General features: G+C 44.6%; 2 protein-coding genes across 2 annotated transcripts in view; one reads left to right on the top strand and one right to left on the bottom strand.

Moving 5' to 3' along the window:
- The window catches only part of acer3 (alkaline ceramidase 3), a 222,321-nt gene that overhangs the window by 138,085 nt on the left and 66,519 nt on the right, over positions 1-17,717 (bottom strand). The gene's annotated exons all lie outside the window — the stretch shown is intronic.
- Positions 558-6,040, top strand: LOC138739640 (uncharacterized). The gene is made up of 2 exons (XM_069892105.1): positions 558-652; positions 777-6,040. Exon 2 carries the CDS (start codon positions 1,115-1,117, stop codon positions 2,924-2,926), a length of 1,812 nt encoding a protein of 603 aa, XP_069748206.1. The 5' UTR covers positions 558-652; positions 777-1,114; the 3' UTR covers positions 2,927-6,040.

Here is a 17,717-nt window from a genome sequence, read left to right on the forward strand (position 1 = left end):
ATCCCCTTTCACAACATAAACACATTAGGAATAGGAGCAGGAGCAGGCCATCTAGCCGCTGAGCCTTCTCTGCCAATCAGTAAGATTCATAACCCTTAATTAGCTACTATTCAAAAAAATCTTCCATCAAATTATACATTTTATGAAGCTGCCTCTTCAGCTTTATTATGTAGAGAATGCCACAGATATACCACCCTTTAGAAGCAGTTCCTTCTTATCTCTGTCCTACAGAGATAAATCTTGAGCCGATGTCTCCCAATTTTAATCTCCTTCGCCAGTAGAAACAAGCTCCCTGCTTTTAACCTATATATTCCTTTAATAATTTTATATTTCTCTAAAAGATTCCCCCTCTCTCTTCTAAACTCCAATGAGTATAGACCTAGCAACTGTTAGGTCTGCTTTGTTCATGAATGAGTGAGACAAACACCAGACTGAGTCGAAATCAGGGTTCTTTGTTCTTTATTACCGGATTGTAACACTTGCAACTAACAATGTTAGTCGGAGAATGCATTCTCCGACTAACATTGTTAGTTGCAAGTGTTACAATCCGGTAATAAAGAACAAAGAACCCTGATTTCGACTCAGTCTGGTGTTTGTCTCACTCATTCATGAACAAAGCAGACCTAACAATTTGGTGACCCCGACGTGATGGGTGAGTGAACACTGGACGACGGTTTCTGTTTTTTCTGACAATCATCTCAGCCGGCTGATAAAAAGGTCCAGAGAAGCCTGTTTTAACAAAATTCTCTTTTTTTTTAAATCTTTATGATTGTCAGTAAGAACTGGAGATCGGACAAATTAGACGACCACAATTGAAGGTCGCATGCCAGGATTGTAACACGTAAGTGATTACAGACAAGATAAAAGTCCTTAAGGTGTTTGAATGACATTTATTAAGTGCTTCGCAAGAAACTACTAGAGTTTAAAAGTCTTTATTGTGTTGTTGCAAAGTCCAATAGAGTGAGAAGGTGGTCTATAAACAATTGAGGACCTGAGTTTTCTGCCCTAAACTGGTTATTAAGAGGAGAAATCTCCCACGTGAAGGTTGGGCTTTGAAAGAAAACAAAGGTTCAGGCTTATTGGCCTCAATTGTATCTGAGAGACTGACTTATAAATGTCCGGTAGGTATGATAATGTCTGTACACTTGAGAAGTTAAGAATTTATTTCCCCAATTCGCCGTGGTGGAATACCACAGCAGACACTAGAGACCTTGAGACAACAAAAAAAGTACTCAGGGACGCCTGCCTGGTGAACAAGAACGACGACAGAAGGCTGCGACAGCTGTGTCCGGATCAGGTAGGAGATATTAATGAAAAAGTTGACAAACTCCTAAGAGACACCCGGTTTATTCGAAATACTTTTGATAAGTTAAATGAGGGTATTCCCAACATCACCAAGGAGATAAAGTTACGTAAATTCATAGATTGGTACAGGGAAACAGGACAAAAGTATAGCCCAAATATTTGGTTTTCTAGTTGTAATTTAACTTTCAGACCCCTTTGGGAAAACAGAGAGTGGAAAACGAGCAATCAGAGTATACAGGACAGTCTGAAGTCAATTGGAGGACAAGACTTAGAGACTGTTCCTTTAAAAGATATTAGTCATCCAGCTTGCAAGGAGACATTTTTAAAAGCAATTTTCGTTGACATAGATCCCCTAAACGGACAAGAACCTAAATTAAAACAGGCATTAGAAAGCGGTCCCGCAGCTATGGCTGTACAGTTGCCTGCTAAGACTTTTGACCAAGTTATTAAGGAAATTAATCAGGAATTAGAGGAGCGAAATACCAGTAATGCGGCATTGGAAAAACAAAAAATGCTCCGAAAATGTGTAGACCGCTGGAGAAAGAGGGGTTGGTTACCCGGGGGCACTGAGATGTTCCTGACAGGTGAGGGAAACAAAATTTTAAAACGTAGAGTCTTAGGCAAGCTGGAAGAAACAAAACGGGACACAGAAAACAAAATCTTTAATCACGAGTCAGCAAAAAAGAGGGTGAGAGACAAGGAGATTCAGTACCGCGATGTCCTAGCTCTATTTGAAGAATTTGGTCTCCCTGGTAACCCACCTGTTACTGCCCCTGTAGAAATAGCTTGTAGACCACCGCCCTATACATATGTGGAGTCAAAAGGTGCCCCTGGCACCCCAGATGGGATCCTGGAGTCACGTCCCTTATATCCAGATATTGAGACACTGGGGTGTGACAAGAACCTCGGGAATAGGGACACATCAGACGAGGTACAGGCCCCTTTAATAAAAATAGAAGGGGGAGTAATAGATGTGGAGACCCCTCTGGAGTCCAAGAAAATAGAAAAGGAGTTAGAGATACAGAAATGGAACATGAAAAAGGTTCAGGATAACATTAAAAACTTAAACAGAGATATTAATGTGCTGGGGCAGATCAGTGAGGATCAAAAAGAATTAATGGTAGGTGTATTGAAGGAAGTGGAAAAGATAACTACAACACTGTCAGGAGAAATTAAAGCTGAAGGAATGGTAATAGGAGTAAAGGACGAAAAGTGTAGTACAGATGAGGAAACGAGATACGATCCACCATGGGAGGAAAGTAAAAGGAAAAGACTCGGGAGGGAGAAAAATAGACATGCCTACCTGGACATAGTTAGGACAAAAGAGAAAGATGTGAAACAACTAAACTATGGCCGAAAAGATTATCTTAGAGATGAACGTGACCAATATACCTTTGACCCTGAGACATTGGAAGCAGATAGGGACAGTGACAGTGACGAAGAAGAGTCAGAACAAGGTGGGATAAATAAATGCATGCCAAGAGTAAAGAAGGAGCAGAAATCCCCAAAATTGAGATATCAATGCCCATTACTGATCACGGGACGGGGAACTCAAAAAATATGTACCCTGGTCACGAATGGACTTAGAGAGTTTAATGAAAAAACTACCTCCGTTGAGTAATGGGGCTAGTCCATGGATTTCTTGTTTTGAGCGAGAAACCTGCCAAGAACAATTAGCACTCGCAGATGTCAGAACTATCATGATAAAATTAAAGGCAGAAGGGGCCCTGAAGCAAATAGAGAGAATTGTAATAAGCAGTAAATTGGGGGATGAAATAGAATTTAACCCACTTCGGAATAAATTTTGGGAAGCACTTAGAGAAACATTTCCTACACCCTATAGTTTGGATGCCTTGGTAACCCTTCAACTAAAGGAAGGAGAGTCTGCACACGAGTATTTCACTCGAGCATGGAACTTATGGGAAACAGGGACTGGAGAAAGACCCGACCACAGCCCTTTAGGAAGGGCTCACTTTCGTAATGGGATAATAAACGGACTACCTGCTACGGTTCAAGCAAAATTAAGGGACATTGTGGGATTAGAGACAATGTCAGAGGATTTGTGGAAAAGACACCTGACACATGCAATCAAACGACATCGTCAATCAGAGCATGCTAAGTCAGAAAGTGCATCCCAGAAGGAGGTGGACAAGACAACCGATAAATTGGTGAGAGCCATAGAACATATAGGGGTTAAATTAGCGGCCCAACAGATAGTCCCACAGGTCATGGGGCCAGTGATAAATCCGGGACCCCAAGTAAGAAATGGTTGGGAAAGACAGCTAGGTACAATGTATAGAGGGGAACATGCAGTATGCTGGTACTGCCAAAATCCTGGACACTACCAGCGGAACTGTCCGGAGGCTGGGAGAGCAAGGGGAAAAAGATTACCCTCTATTAGAGGCTATCGGGGAAGAGGAGGAAACTTAAGAGGACAAGCAAGGGGTAGGGGTGGACACATTGATGGGCCCCAGAGAATCGGGGGGTGGCAGAGTGATCAACAAGTCCAGGCACCTCAGTGTAATGACTATATTGAGGAAGGTGCTGAATTTGATTATTGAAGGTGCCCTGGAGAATCAAAAATCACGCCTCCCTGGGAGCCACCAAAAATTTGGGGGACGGTAAATGGAGAAAAAATTGAATTTATGGTTGACACAGGGGCAGCAGTTACGACAGTGATTAAAAAACCCCCAGGGAGCACATTTTCGGGCAAAACATTATCTACAATAGGATTCTCCGGGATAAGGGAAACACAGCCCTATACAGATAACATCGACATGACATTTGGACGACAAAGGGTTAAAATGCCTGTCCTGGTTGTGCCAAGTTGCCCCATTAATTTATTAGCAAGGGACATTCTTACCAAACTAGGAATAACCATACAATGTTCTGAGAAGGGCCTTCGGTTAACATACCCAGGGGATACAATAAGAAGGGGAGGACAGTTTATAGTAATGACCCCATCTATCGCTTCAGAAGACTCTGTGGAGGTTAGTATTTTCTGGAGTCGGCTACTGTATGATGAACCAGGCCCAGGGCTGATTAAACAGTTTTTTGAGTGGAGGGCCAGTATTCCTCGGTATGGGGATTACCATTATCCACTAGATCCTATGCATGTTACATTAAACTACACCATCCACCCGGACCAGGAATATGAGGAGAGGTGGGACTCTCTAAAAGAAGGGAAGACAGAAACGATACATTGTCCATTTATCTTTGTAGGTAAGGAGGGAATAGCTGCTATGGTTGTCATGACAGAAGAACAAATGGAGTGGTTCTGCTTAGGAGTAGAAAGTGTGCCTCATGTGACCTTGGGTATTGCCAAAGATCATCACGCTCGACAGCTGGGTCCGATGGTAAAGGAAGCGATAGGGTGTGAATACAGGCAGACAGAAAGCCCGGAATATTCCGGACGAATTTAAATTAGCCGATGAGATTGCAGCTGGGTTTGAAAGTTTTCCTGTTTTTAGTGCAATTTTTCCCATCACTGTAAATAAAAATGTTAATAGGATCAACCTTATTCACTATAATGTCCAGCACCTTGCAAATTTGACCAGGGACGTTGTTGAGGCAATACATCAACAACTGTCAGAAACTTCCCTTATGACACTTCAGAATAGGATAGCGATTGATATGGTCCTGGCAGAGAAAGGTGGAGTGTGTGCTATGTTTGGAGATCTATGCTGCACTTCTATCTCTAATAACACAGGGCCAGATGGATCACTCACTAAGGGGTTAACGAAACTTAGGGCATTGGCGAAAGAATTAAAAGCCCAGTCTGGAGTCTCCAATCCTGTTTTATCCTGGTTACAGGGAGTGTTTGGGAGATGGAGCACATTGTTAGGACAACTTTTGCTGGGTTTGTTCATTTCTGTATCAATTTTTATCACTTGTGGCTGTTGTTGTATTCCATGCATTCGAACGCTGGTCACGAGGACCATAGAGAGAGCCTTTGCTGACCGTGATGAACTGCCTCCGAAATATCAAGCTGTGCAGGCTGTGGAGCAAGACTATCTCACATTACAGGAGGCGGAGAAAGTTGCTGAGATCGATCTGGAGTCTGAAGGGGAATGTGATGGGAAGGAGGGATTGTGAATTAGATTGTTACACATATAATTTTAACCTTGCTTGTAACCTAAATATTATAACCTTGATTGTAGAACAAATATTATAACATTGATTGTAACACAAACATTATTAATCAGATTGTAGAACAAGTATTATGAATTAGATTGTAGACCATATGTTAACTTGGGAATTTACTAATGTACGGGGGGTTAGCTAGTTTTTTGCTTGGGGGCAAATGGGATGAAACTTGTAAACGGGCAATGGGATCGGGGTGACGGATGGGGGGTGTACGCAAAGGAGGGTTGGGGGAGCCCTCGCCCACCAGCCGAACTACCCTGTGAACAGAACCCGTATAGAGCTTGGCAATAATAGGCGAACTAATGTAACGCGGTGGTAGCATAGTCAGGGCGAGATTGTCCTCTAAAGAGGACAAAGGAGGGATTGTAAGGTAAAACATCATGAGATGGGAATGTGTAAGGAGTTACCCTGTGCAGGGCTGTAACAAGATGTGAATGCATCCTTGTACTTACAAGATAAGAGAGACATTGATGGATTGAGAGGCAGGAAGCTAGCAGGGAAAGGATAGCAACAGTTTTAGTCATTGGACAAGTAATGATATGATGATGTTCTAAGCACGTATCCAAGGGTATAAAAAAATCACCATTTTGCTGATAACGGCAGAATGCATTCTCCGACTAACATTGTTAGTTGCAAGTGTTACAATCCGGTAATAAAGAACAAAGAACCCTGATTTCGACTCAGTCTGGTGTTTGTCTCACTCATTCATGAACAAAGCAGACCTAACACAACTCAACCTCTCCTCATGGGAGGGGAGGGAGGAGAAGGGAGGGGAGGGGAGGGGAGAGAGGAGGGAGGGAAGGGGAGGGGAGAGAGTGGGGAGAGAGGGGAGAGAAGATCTTTGAATATAAATTGGGAGGAATTAATGGAGTCAGCAGTTAGGGCAATCAAGTGCTCCAAATGCAGGATGTGGGATATCTGGAACAGCACAATTGACCCTGGATCCACCTGCAAGAGACTATGTTGGGAAACTGCAGCTGGAGCTGGATGAAGTCAGGGTCATTCAAGAAGCCGAGGCAATGATGGAGAGGAGATTCAGGGAGAGAGTAGCACATAAAAGTAAGGAGACAGGTAACTGGGTGACTGCTAGGAGAGTGAAGGGGAATAGGCAGATAGTACAGAGCACCCCTGTGGCCATTCCTCTCAACTGGCTTCTTCAGGTGCATTCTCCGCCTTGAATGCGCCTGAAGTAGGGGAAGCGGCCCTTTGAATTGTCGTTCAGGTGGCAGCTCTAAAAGCACAGCGCTGGCCACCTGATGAGACAGCTGCACGGGATGCGCCTCTGAGCACACTCTGGCTCCTGTCCCTTCGGACTGTCAGGTTTGGGATGGCTGGCTGTCAGAGTTGGGACAGCCGGCATGGGCTATTAGCAGGGGACGTCCCCACACTGATTCTGCTGCCCCGCCCTCCCAACAGCCTGATATCAGTCCCCACACTGTGGGGCGTCCGGCGCAGGCTGCAGCAGTTGGGGTGGCCGGCGCGGGTTGTGCTACACCCCTCGTCAGTCGCCCGAACCGCCTCAGCCCACGCCGGCCGCCCAAACCACTACAGTCAATGCCGGCCCACGCCAGCAACCTGAACCGCTACAGCCCACGCCGGCCATTCCAACCACTAATGCCCGCGCCAGTCGCCCCAGTGTGGGGACTGATATCAGACTGTTGGGAGAGAGCGGGGCAGCGGGATCAGTGTGGGGACATCCCCGCGCTGACAGCCCACGCCAGCTGCCCCTGCCCTGACGTCCCACACCGGGGGCAAGGGCAGCTGGGAGGGGAGCTGTCAGGCGCTGCCAGCTGACTATCATCCCCTTAGCAGCCACTTTCAGGTGCCCACATTCAGATGGCTGGGGGGGAACACTGTACTGCGGCGATTATCCTTCTCGGAGGAGGGTTACAAAGTTCGCCTCACAGGCGCCTCCTGCACATTCAAGTGGCCTCCCGACAGCCACATATTGTCATAATATGCGGGCTTACAAATGGGGATTTGGCCACCATAAAGTACCTAACAATAAGTATAATGTTTTGGATATAGTTTGGGGGTGGTGGGGGGGGGGTGTTGGGGTGGAGGGGGGTGGCAAAGAACTACCAGGGACAAGGAATGGCCCCTCAGCTCAGAAAGGAAGGAATAAGAGAGCTATGATAACTGGGGACTCATTGGTTTGGAAAGCAGATAGGTTTAGTGAGCGAGATCGAGACTCCCGGATGTATGTTGTCTCCCAGGTGCCAGGGTCAAGGATGTCTCTAATCGAGTTCATAGCATTCTGGACGGGGAGAGGGGACAGTCAGACGTTGTGGTTCATGAGGGGACCAATGACATGGGTGAGAGTATCCATGAGGGATGAGGTCCTGAAGAGAGAATACAGGGAGTTTGGAAAAAAATTAAAATGCAGGACCTCAAGAGTGGTAATCTCAGGATTGCTGCTTGTGTCACATGCTAGAGAGGGTAGGGACAGGAATTTGTGGCAGAGGGGCAGGGGTTCAGATTTCTGGATCATTGGAATCTCTTCTGAGGAAGGTCTGACCTGTATAAAAAGTCTGACCTGAACTGGAGGGGAACTAAACTGGCGGGTAGGTTTGCTAGAGCTGTTAGGGAGGGTTTAAACTAGCTTGGAAAGGAGGAAGGAATCAGAATGAGAGCGCAGAAAGCATGAAGCTATATGTTCTGAATTGATGATGAAGGACAGGCAGGGGACAAAATATAGATGTAGCCAGTAAGAGGGTTTGAAATATGTCTATTCCAACATTAGGAGTATTAGGAATAAAGGAGATGAACAGAGCATGGATCAGGATGTGGATGTTACAGAAATTTGGCTGGAGGATGGGCAGGATCGGCTGATGCAGGTACTGGAGTTTAGGTGTTTTAAAAAGAATAGGATGGAAGGTAGAAAAGGGAAAAGAGTAGCATTACTGTTCAGGGATAGCATCACAGGTAAAGAAAGGGAGGACTCTGCAGAGGGATTGCCCACTGAGTCGGTGTGGGTAGAAGTCAGAAATAGGAAGGGAGATATCACTGTGCTGAGAATAGTCTTTCGATCCCCTAATAGCCCTTGAGACACCAAGGAGCAGATAAGACGACAGATTTTGGAATGGTGCAGGAAATACGGGGTGCAGTTATGGGTAATTTCAACTTCCCTAATATTGACTGGCACCTCCTGACTGCAAGGTGAATAGATGGGCTGAATTTGTGAGGTGTATTCAAGAAGAATTCATGACACTGTATGTAGGCCAACTGACAAGAGGAGAAGCCATACTTGATCTAGTTCTGGGTAATGAACCTGGTCAGGTGGCAGACCTCTTGGGCCGGACGCAATACACTCCAGGTTGCTGTGAGAAGAGATAGCTGGGGCAGTAGCAATGATCTTTGAATGCTCTTTCTGCCCTCGCACAGAAAAAAAGAATCTCAGGGTTGTATGCTATGTTATGTATGTACTCTGACAATAAATCTTAAATCAAAAAATCAACTTCTATCTTCAAGGACCCTCACCACTCAGCCTATGCCCTTTTTCATTGCTACCAGTAGGTTTAAGATACAGGAGGTGAAGACGCACACCCAACATTACAAAACCAGCTTCTTCCCCTCTGTGCCCATCAAGGACATCTACATGAGATGGTGGCTTAAAAAAGCAGCCTCCATCTCAAAGACCCTAGGCCGTGCCATGCCCTCTTTACTCTTCTACCATCAGGAAAAAGGTACAGTTTTCAAAAGCAGCTCATTTCCCTTCATTGGCACACAAGCAACAAGGAGCCAACTCAATTACACAAGAATTGAGAAAGAGAAGAAATAAGCATTTCCTTTTTCTTCCAGGAGCCTTCACACTGCAGGAAACTGAATACATGTTTATACAAGAAAGATGTTGTATAAAGCCAAAGACAAGAGACATTTCATTGGCCTGGATAACACCATGCAAGGGCCAAAACCACCAGAAGCATATAGAAACACAAAAACTTCAGTTAGTTGAATCTCAAATCTGCAGGAGAGGCTCAACAGGTCAGAACATATCCATGGGTAGAAATGGTCAGTCAATATTTCAGGTTCAGACCCTTTTTCAAGACTCAATGAAGGGTCAACAAGATTCTTTCACTGACCACATTTATCCATGGTTGCTAACTGACCAGGTGAGTTCTTTGCACAGCTCATAATTTACCAACAGAGACGTGATTGGATGAGTCATTTCCTTGTACTTTGTCCCTCAAGAATTTGTATGGCTTCTCCTCTTGTCAGTTGGTCTACATACAGTGTCATGAATTCTTCTTGAACACACCTCACAAATTCAGCCCATCTATTCACCTTGCAGTCAGGAGGTGTCAGTCAATATTAGGGAAGTTGAAATTACCCATTGTAACTCAGTGGTTTTCAACCTTTTTCTTTCCACTCTTATACCACTTTAATTATTTCCTGTGCCATCGGCGCTCTGGGATTAGTAAGGGATTACTTAAGGTGGTATGTGAATGGGGAAAAAAGGTTGAGAACCATTGCTCGAGATCCAATTGGTGCTGAAATATTTTGCTTGAGAAAAACTGTCCTTGGGTCATTTCCTTTGGAATTATGAAACCGTGCACATAACGAGTCAAGAAAGAAAGAAAAAGTTTGAAAACCACTGTTGTAACTGGAGATAATGATCTGCCTTTACATTGTTCCATAACTCGTCAAAATTGCAGTGTTGCATGAATGAAGCCTATAATCTTGGGTCCATCTCTATTGTGTTAAAGGCAGCACCCTGCCAGAGATTTATGACAAGTCCAAGCCAAATTGGCTACACAACAAAGAGCCTGAACGATTTAAATCTCAAATGCCTGACACGCAAACAGTAAAACATGAGCAATAACACAAATTCCTCTTGATAAGGTTTGTTGCTATAAAAATTTTCACAACTATTTCAATTAAAGTAGAAATCAACATAAAAAATGTGGTGATTGGGACAGAGGGACAGATCAGCCAGCAGAAAGTTCTAGGAAGCATTAAAACTCTTATTTCTTAGGTCAATCATAAGTACATAGAATAACTTAAGGATGCAATAAATATACAAAGAATGTAGTTGTACTTTGACACGATAACTACAGTCAAATCACACCTCATCTCTCCACCAATTCGATGAATCATTTCTTTCCAAAACTGATATCGTCATTAGTGCAGCAGACAGAGACTACACGACTTATCAACCTCCTCCTTATGAGAGATCAGACAATGATGCACGTTTACATTGTAATCTTTTAACAATATAGGAGAAAGTTCTTCCAGACCATGAAACCCATGCCGCCCATTTAAATGACCAACCCATAGATTTTAGAGAGTAGGAGGAAACTAAAGCACTCAGAGAAAACAGGGAAAACATACAAACTCCTCATAGACAGCACTGGATTCAAACCCAGGTTGATTGTACTGTAATGGCATTGCAATAAACCACTACGCTAACTGTGTACATGCCAATATTATCAAAAGTCACAGCAAGTTTAATCAAAATGTTATGGATATACTCCATTCAGTGTACGCAAGAAGAGGAAAGATCACAACTACTTCTAATTTTCTCAGAGGAATGATATCATAGCTAAAGATCACAGCTGTGCTCAGGTAGAACAGACCAGAGACCTTTTCTACTGAGGTGTTATGGGTGGAGCTGATGAACAGGAAAGGTATGACCACACTCATAGGATTGTATTATAGATACCCAATCATCAATGAGAATTGGAGGTGAAAATCTGTAGACAGTTGCAGGAAACATAAGGTTGTGAGAGTAGGGGATTTGAATTTTCCACATACTGACTGGGACTCCCATAACGTGAAAAGGCTGGATGGGTTGGAGTTTGTCAAATGGCCCAGTCCCGACCATTTTGGATAATTGGAGTTGTACTGTATATTAAGAGCAAAAGGATAGCAAGGGACATAATTTGTCCCCTTGAAGATCAGAGTGGTTGGTTTTGCATTGGAGCCAAAAGAGATGGAGGAGATCAAATTTTTTTCATTAGTATTTACTCAGGAAATGGGCACAGAGTCGTAGGAAGGGAGGGGAAAACAAGCAATGAGGTCATGGAATCCATACTGAGTAAAGAGGAGGCAGTGCTTGCTGCCTTAAAGCAAATAAGGGTGTGTGGCAGCGCACATCCTCATGGGAAACCGGCCCAGCTTGTATCGCCACGTGGGGGGGCAGTTATGGGGAAATGGCGTCATCTCCGACTCCAGCGTCCCTTCCTGCGCGCACCCTGGGCAGCGATTATGATGTCACAATGCACCAGGTAACTCATGCTGCCCTTATAGGGGCGTGCTGAATTTAAATAAAAACGGTCATTAACGACCCTCAACATGGTGGCTGTGTTTCCGCTGCTCACTCCACCACAGTGGTGACCCCGACGAGCCCAGATGTTTTTCTGGACTCAAAACACCATGGATTCAGCAGGGGTTAACGCTGTCTCCATCAAGCTTTCCCACTTTTGGACCCACCGACCGAGAACATGGTTCGGGCAGGTGGAAGCACAATTTCAACTCTGCAACATCTCCTCAGACGCTACGATGTTCTATCGTATCGTGAGCTCTCTGGACCAAGATATGGTAGCGAGAGTGGACAACATCATCCACCACCCCCCGGCTACGGGCAAGTACACTGCCCTCAAAGACCTGCTGCTTGGAACTTTCGGGCTAACTCCCCAGCAACAGGCTTCCAGGCTCCTTCACCTAGATGGGCTTGGGGACCATAGTCCGTCGGCGCTGATGGATGAAATGTTGGCCCTGGCGGAAGACCACAAGCCTTGTTTTCTCTTCTGCCAGATACTCCTGGAACAGATGCCAGAGGTCATCCAGCTGCTCCTCACAGATGAAGACTTCTCGAACCCGAGGAGAGCAGCAGCCCATGCGGATGCCCTCTGGTGCACCAAGAGGGAGAATGAGGCAGCCCTCAACCAGGTGGCATGACCAGGAGCCAGCCGACCACAAACCACTCCCAAGACCAAGCCAGAGGAGGGCCAGTCGGCCTGGTGTTTCTACCTCCAGCGCTGGAAAGCGCAAGCCCATAAGTGCCGCCAATCCCTGCCACCAACCCTACGGGTTTCAGGGAAACGACCAGGCCAGCCACTGTTGATGGCTGCGACGGCTGGCCACACAAACAGCCTCTATCGTGTGATGGACAGATTCACCAGCCGCCAATTCCTGGTGGACACAGGGGCTGAGCTCAGCATTCTTCCCCCCACAGCATTAGAGACTCGCACCCGATTGAGGTCCAACCCTGCAGGCAGTCAACGGCTCCACCATCAGGACCAATGGCACCCGCAGGGCACAGATCCAGATTGGGAAGGAGAAGTTCCACTGGAGATAAATCTGTAGGGCCTGACAAGATATTCCCTTGGACCTTGAGGGGTTTGTGCCAGGAATATTTAAAATGTCCTTAGCCACTGGTAGGGTGCCAGAGGATTGGAGGGTAGCTCACATTTTTCCGTTGTTTAAGGCCGGTGAGCATAACATCTGTAGTAGGTAAATTATTGGAAAGATTCTAAGAGATTGGTGTGACAGTGTTCTGTGTTGTGTATTAACCTATGTGTTGTGTGGTTTTATGTTAAAAAGTGGCAGTTTGCCTTTGAGAGCCAAGGTGAAGGTGGACTGCTGAGAGAGAGAGAGAGAGAGAGAGAGAGAGAGTGGGAGGCAGACTGGGCATGTGCAAAAGATGATCTAGAGATTTCTGGACTTGGAAGACAAGTCACAGCTGGGTGTGTCAGTGGAGTGGAAGGAGGCCCAAGCAGAGTCATTGTCTGGGAGGCAGTTTGGAACGTTGGGCATTTTAAAAGGGATGAAGATTCCAAAGACAGGCAGAAGGATCCAGACCAAGTCAGTTGTTCCTCTCTCTGCAAGCAACACAAGAAGACCAGTTTGAATTTTGTGCTCTCTCTCTCTCTCTAAAAGTTCTTTTGGCTTCAGTTTACCAAACAAACTGAATTTTGTTTATGATCTTTGCTTCGGTTGAGATCGAAGTTTTGTGAGTCTTGTGTCTAAGTTTTTCTGTGGGCTGGTTGGAGATATAACTTAGACTTTAATTACATATGTTATATTTAGGCTGGGGAATTTATTAGTTTTACGCTGTTATAGAAATTTGCATAGTGACCAGTGGGCATTGTTATAAAAGGAGAGATTTTGAATTAAAGTTTGAAGGTGAATTTTTGTTAATAAAGTAATTGTTCATCTTTACCCCTGTGTGATAAGCCTTCTTTGTGGTTGACGGCTTGATATTGTAACATTAAATATACAATTATTTGGATCATCAGAAACTGATTAGGGATAGTCAATATGGATTTGTGTGTGGTAGGCTGTGTTTTACCAATTTTATTGCATTTTTTGAGGAAGTTACCAGGAAAGTTAACAAAAGGAAAGAGTGTGAATGTTGTCCACATGGACTTTAGTAAGGCCTTTGACAAGGTCCCACATGGGAAGTTAGTCAGGAAGGTTCAGAACCAAGGTATGGGAGAAACCAGAGAGTAGTGATGGATGATTGCATCTCAGACTGGCTCAGATATCGGTGCTGGGACCATTGTTGTTTGTCATCTGGATGACAATGTGGTGAATTGGATCAGCAAGTTTGCAGATGACACTAAGATTGAGGGCATTGTGGACAGTGAAGAAGGTTTTCAAAGCTTGAGAGGGATCTGGACCAGCTGGAAAAATTGGGTAAAAAAAATGGCCGATGGAATTTAATGCAGACAAGTGTGAGGTGCTGCATTTTGGAAGGACAAACCAAGAAAGGACATACAGAGTGAATGGTCGGGTACTGAAGAGTGCGGTAGAAGAGGGACCTGGGAATACAGATACACAATTCCCTGAAAGTGACAGAGGTGGACAGGGTTGTAAAGATAGCTTTTGGCATATTGGTCTTCATAAATCAAAGTATTGAGTACAGGAGCTGGTAAGACCAAATTTGTAGTATTGTGTGCAGGAAAGTTATCAATAAGATAGAAAGCATGCAGAGAAGATTTACTTTGCTGTTGCCCAACTTCAGGTACTGAGTTATAGGGAAAGGTTAAACAGCTTCAGCAGACTAGAACTTTATTTCCTGCACTGTAGAAGAATGAGGGGAGGTTTGATAGAGGTATTTAAAATTATGAGGGGGAGAGACAGAGTAAACGTAGATAGTCTTTTTCCACTGAGGATAGGTGAGATACAAACTAGAGGACATGGGTTAAGAGTAAAAGGGGAATAGTTTAGGGAGAACATGCAGGGAAACCTCTTCACACAGAGAGTGATGAGAGTGTAGAATGAGCTGCCAACTGAAGAAGTGAATGCAAGCTCAATTTTAACATTTAAAAAAAATGGAGGGAGAGGTACGGAGGGCTATAGACTGGGTGCAAGTCAGTTGGACTAGGCAATAAAAAAATGGTTCAGCACAGAATAGAAGCATCAAAGAGGCATGTTTCTGTGCTGTAGTGTTCTATGGTTCAATGGAACTACAGAAGGGGCTCATTGAGTCAATAAGTGCAGAGAGAGGTCCTTCAACCTAACTATTAATTTCCCATCTCCTATAGTCACAAGATTAAGAGTCATTCTATTTCTGAGGAAAGGCTGAGTGGAGCAGATATGACTAAGATGTACAAAAGATTGGCTAGTGATGATTAGAAATTCTTCAAATAAGCACAGAGGTCAAGCACCAGAGGGAACAGATTTAAACTAAATGGAAAAATATCCCAGAGTGAAATTAGGAGTGGCTTTTTTTTTGTTAAAAAATGACATGATTGGAAAAGCACTGCCTGAAAGTGTGGGAGATGGGAGATTAATTTGTGACTGACTTTCAGAAAGGAAATTGTAAGAGTATTTGCAGGATCACAAAGAATTAGCAGGCTAATAAAATTACTGTGATGAGCCAGAATTAGTTGCAGTGTCTCAGAAAGATACAAACAGAAACAGGCTCACTATGGCCCATCCCAATCATCTTAAACTAATCACTTCTTCTGCTCCTATTTTCAACAACTTCCATTCACATTGCACGGTTTATCAAACTACGATGAAGGACAGCTATACACTCAAAATTTATTTGCGCACAAAGTCGTTAAAAATATACCAGACCCACTTGAGTCTACCCTGCCAGCTAGATAGTGCAATCTGGTTCCTTTCCCATAGCAGATGCCACCTCCTGCAACAAACAAGATTATAAAATGGGGCAAGTTTTAAACAAGAATGCTGACTACCTGGGTAGAAGAGGAAATTGGGTTTACTGTTCATAGTGTGGTAAGGCCGAATCCCTTAATGTGCCAGAGGAAAGCTATAGGCTTAACAAAGAAGAGATCAAGTCTGGGATAACAGGAAGAGATTAGAATTATAGAATTGCACAGCACAGAAACAGGCCTGATTGCAATGCCTATCTATACTTATACTTATCTTATCTTCTTTCTTTGGCTTGGCTTCGCGGACGAGGATTTATGGAGGGGGTAAAAGTCCACGTCAGCTGCAGGCTCGTTTGTGGCTGACAAGTCCGATGCGGGACAGGCAGACACGGTTGCAGCGGCTGCAGGGGAAAATTGGTTGGTTGGGGTTGGGTGTTGGGTTTTTCCTCCTTTGCCTTTTGTCAGTGAGGTGGGCTCTGCGGTCTTCTTCAAAGGAGGTTGCTGCCCGCCAAACTGTGAGGCGCCAAGATGCACGGTTTGAGGCGATATCAGCCCACTGGCGGTGGTCAATGTGGCAGGCACCAAGAGATTTCTTTAGGCAGTCCTTGTACCTTTTCTTTGGTGCACCTCTGTCACGGTGGCCAGTGGAGAGCTCGCCATATAACACGATCTTGGGAAGGCGATGGTCCTCCATTCTGGAGACGTGACCCACCCAGCGCAGCTGGATCTTCAGCAGCGTGGACTCGATGCTGTCGACCTCTGCCATCTCGAGTACTTCGACGTTAGGGATGAAAGCACTCCAATGGATGTTGAGGATGGAGCGGAGACAACGCTGGTGGAAGCGTTCTAGGAGCCGTAGGTGATGCCGGTAGAGGAGCCATGATTCGGAGCCGAACAGGAGTGTGGGTATGACAACGGCTCTGTATACGCTTATCTTTGTGAGGTTTTTCAGTTGGTTGTTTTTCCAGACTCTTTTGTGTAGTCTTCCAAAGGCGCTATTTGCCTTGGCGAGTCTGTTGTCTATCTCATTGTCGATCCTTGCATCTGATGAAATGGTGCAGCCGAGATAGGTAAACTGGTTGACCGTTTTGAGTTTTGTGTGCCCGATGGAGATGTGGGGGGGCTGGTAGTCATGGTGGGGAGCTGGCTGATGGAGGACCTCAGTTTTCTTCAGGCTGACTTCCAGCCCAAACATTTTGGCCTGGAATATATGATTGTACTAAAGCCCGTACCTCTCCATCCCTTTCCAAATCAAGTATTGTATCTGTCCAAACATCTTTTTGAACATTGTATTTTGACCTGCCTCCATCACTTCCCCTAAAAGCTCGTACCCAGTCATTTATGAATCTCTGCGCCACTCAAATATCCTTTCAAGTTGTTCCCTCTCATTTTTAACCTGTTCCTTATAGTTTGAAAACATCAGGTTTTCAGATTCACTTTTCACCCAACCCCAACCAACCAATTTTCCCTTACAACCGTTGCAACCGTGTCTGGCTGTCCCTCATCGGACTTGTCAGCCTCAAACGAGCCTGCAGCTGACGTGGACTTTACCACTCCATAAATCTTCATCTGCGAAGCCAAGTCAAAGAAGAAGAAAAAGAACATTTTTTTTTAAAATATTTAGATATACAGCATGGTAACAGGCCACTTCAGCCCACGAGCCCATGCCACTCTTTACTCCCAAATGACCTACAACCCCTGGCACCTTTTGAATGGTGGGAGAAAACCCAAGCAGTCACAGGGAAAATGTACGGACCTTACAGGCAGCACGGGATTCAATCCCAGCCCCAATCGCTGGTGCTGTAACCATGCCACCCCAAGGTTTCTAGTATTGCAGCGGATACTAGGAAAGAGAAAGATAGTTTGGAAGAAAAATTGCTGATAGAAGCAAAGAGCTCAGATCTGGACAGACAACTAAAATACACACAAAGGTGAACATAGAATTTGTTATATCCCCTGTCACATTTCACTCTTCCACAGACTACACTCATTCGACACAATGACTACTTAGAAGGACAATCCATTTAACCCAGGTTTCAATTTAATGAACCCTTTTGCACCCTCTCTTTGTTCCTTAGCTAACTCAATGAAAACAATATAGAATATTTTGTGCAAGATCTAAACAAAATTCTATAAAAACATAGAAAAATTAATTGAAGGGCATGGATAAAGGAGAACCCATGTATATTCTACAGGTGC

The sequence above is a fragment of the Narcine bancroftii genome, chromosome 7 (genome assembly GCF_036971445.1).
Source record: "Narcine bancroftii isolate sNarBan1 chromosome 7, sNarBan1.hap1, whole genome shotgun sequence".
Lineage (NCBI taxonomy): Eukaryota > Metazoa > Chordata > Chondrichthyes > Torpediniformes > Narcinidae > Narcine > Narcine bancroftii.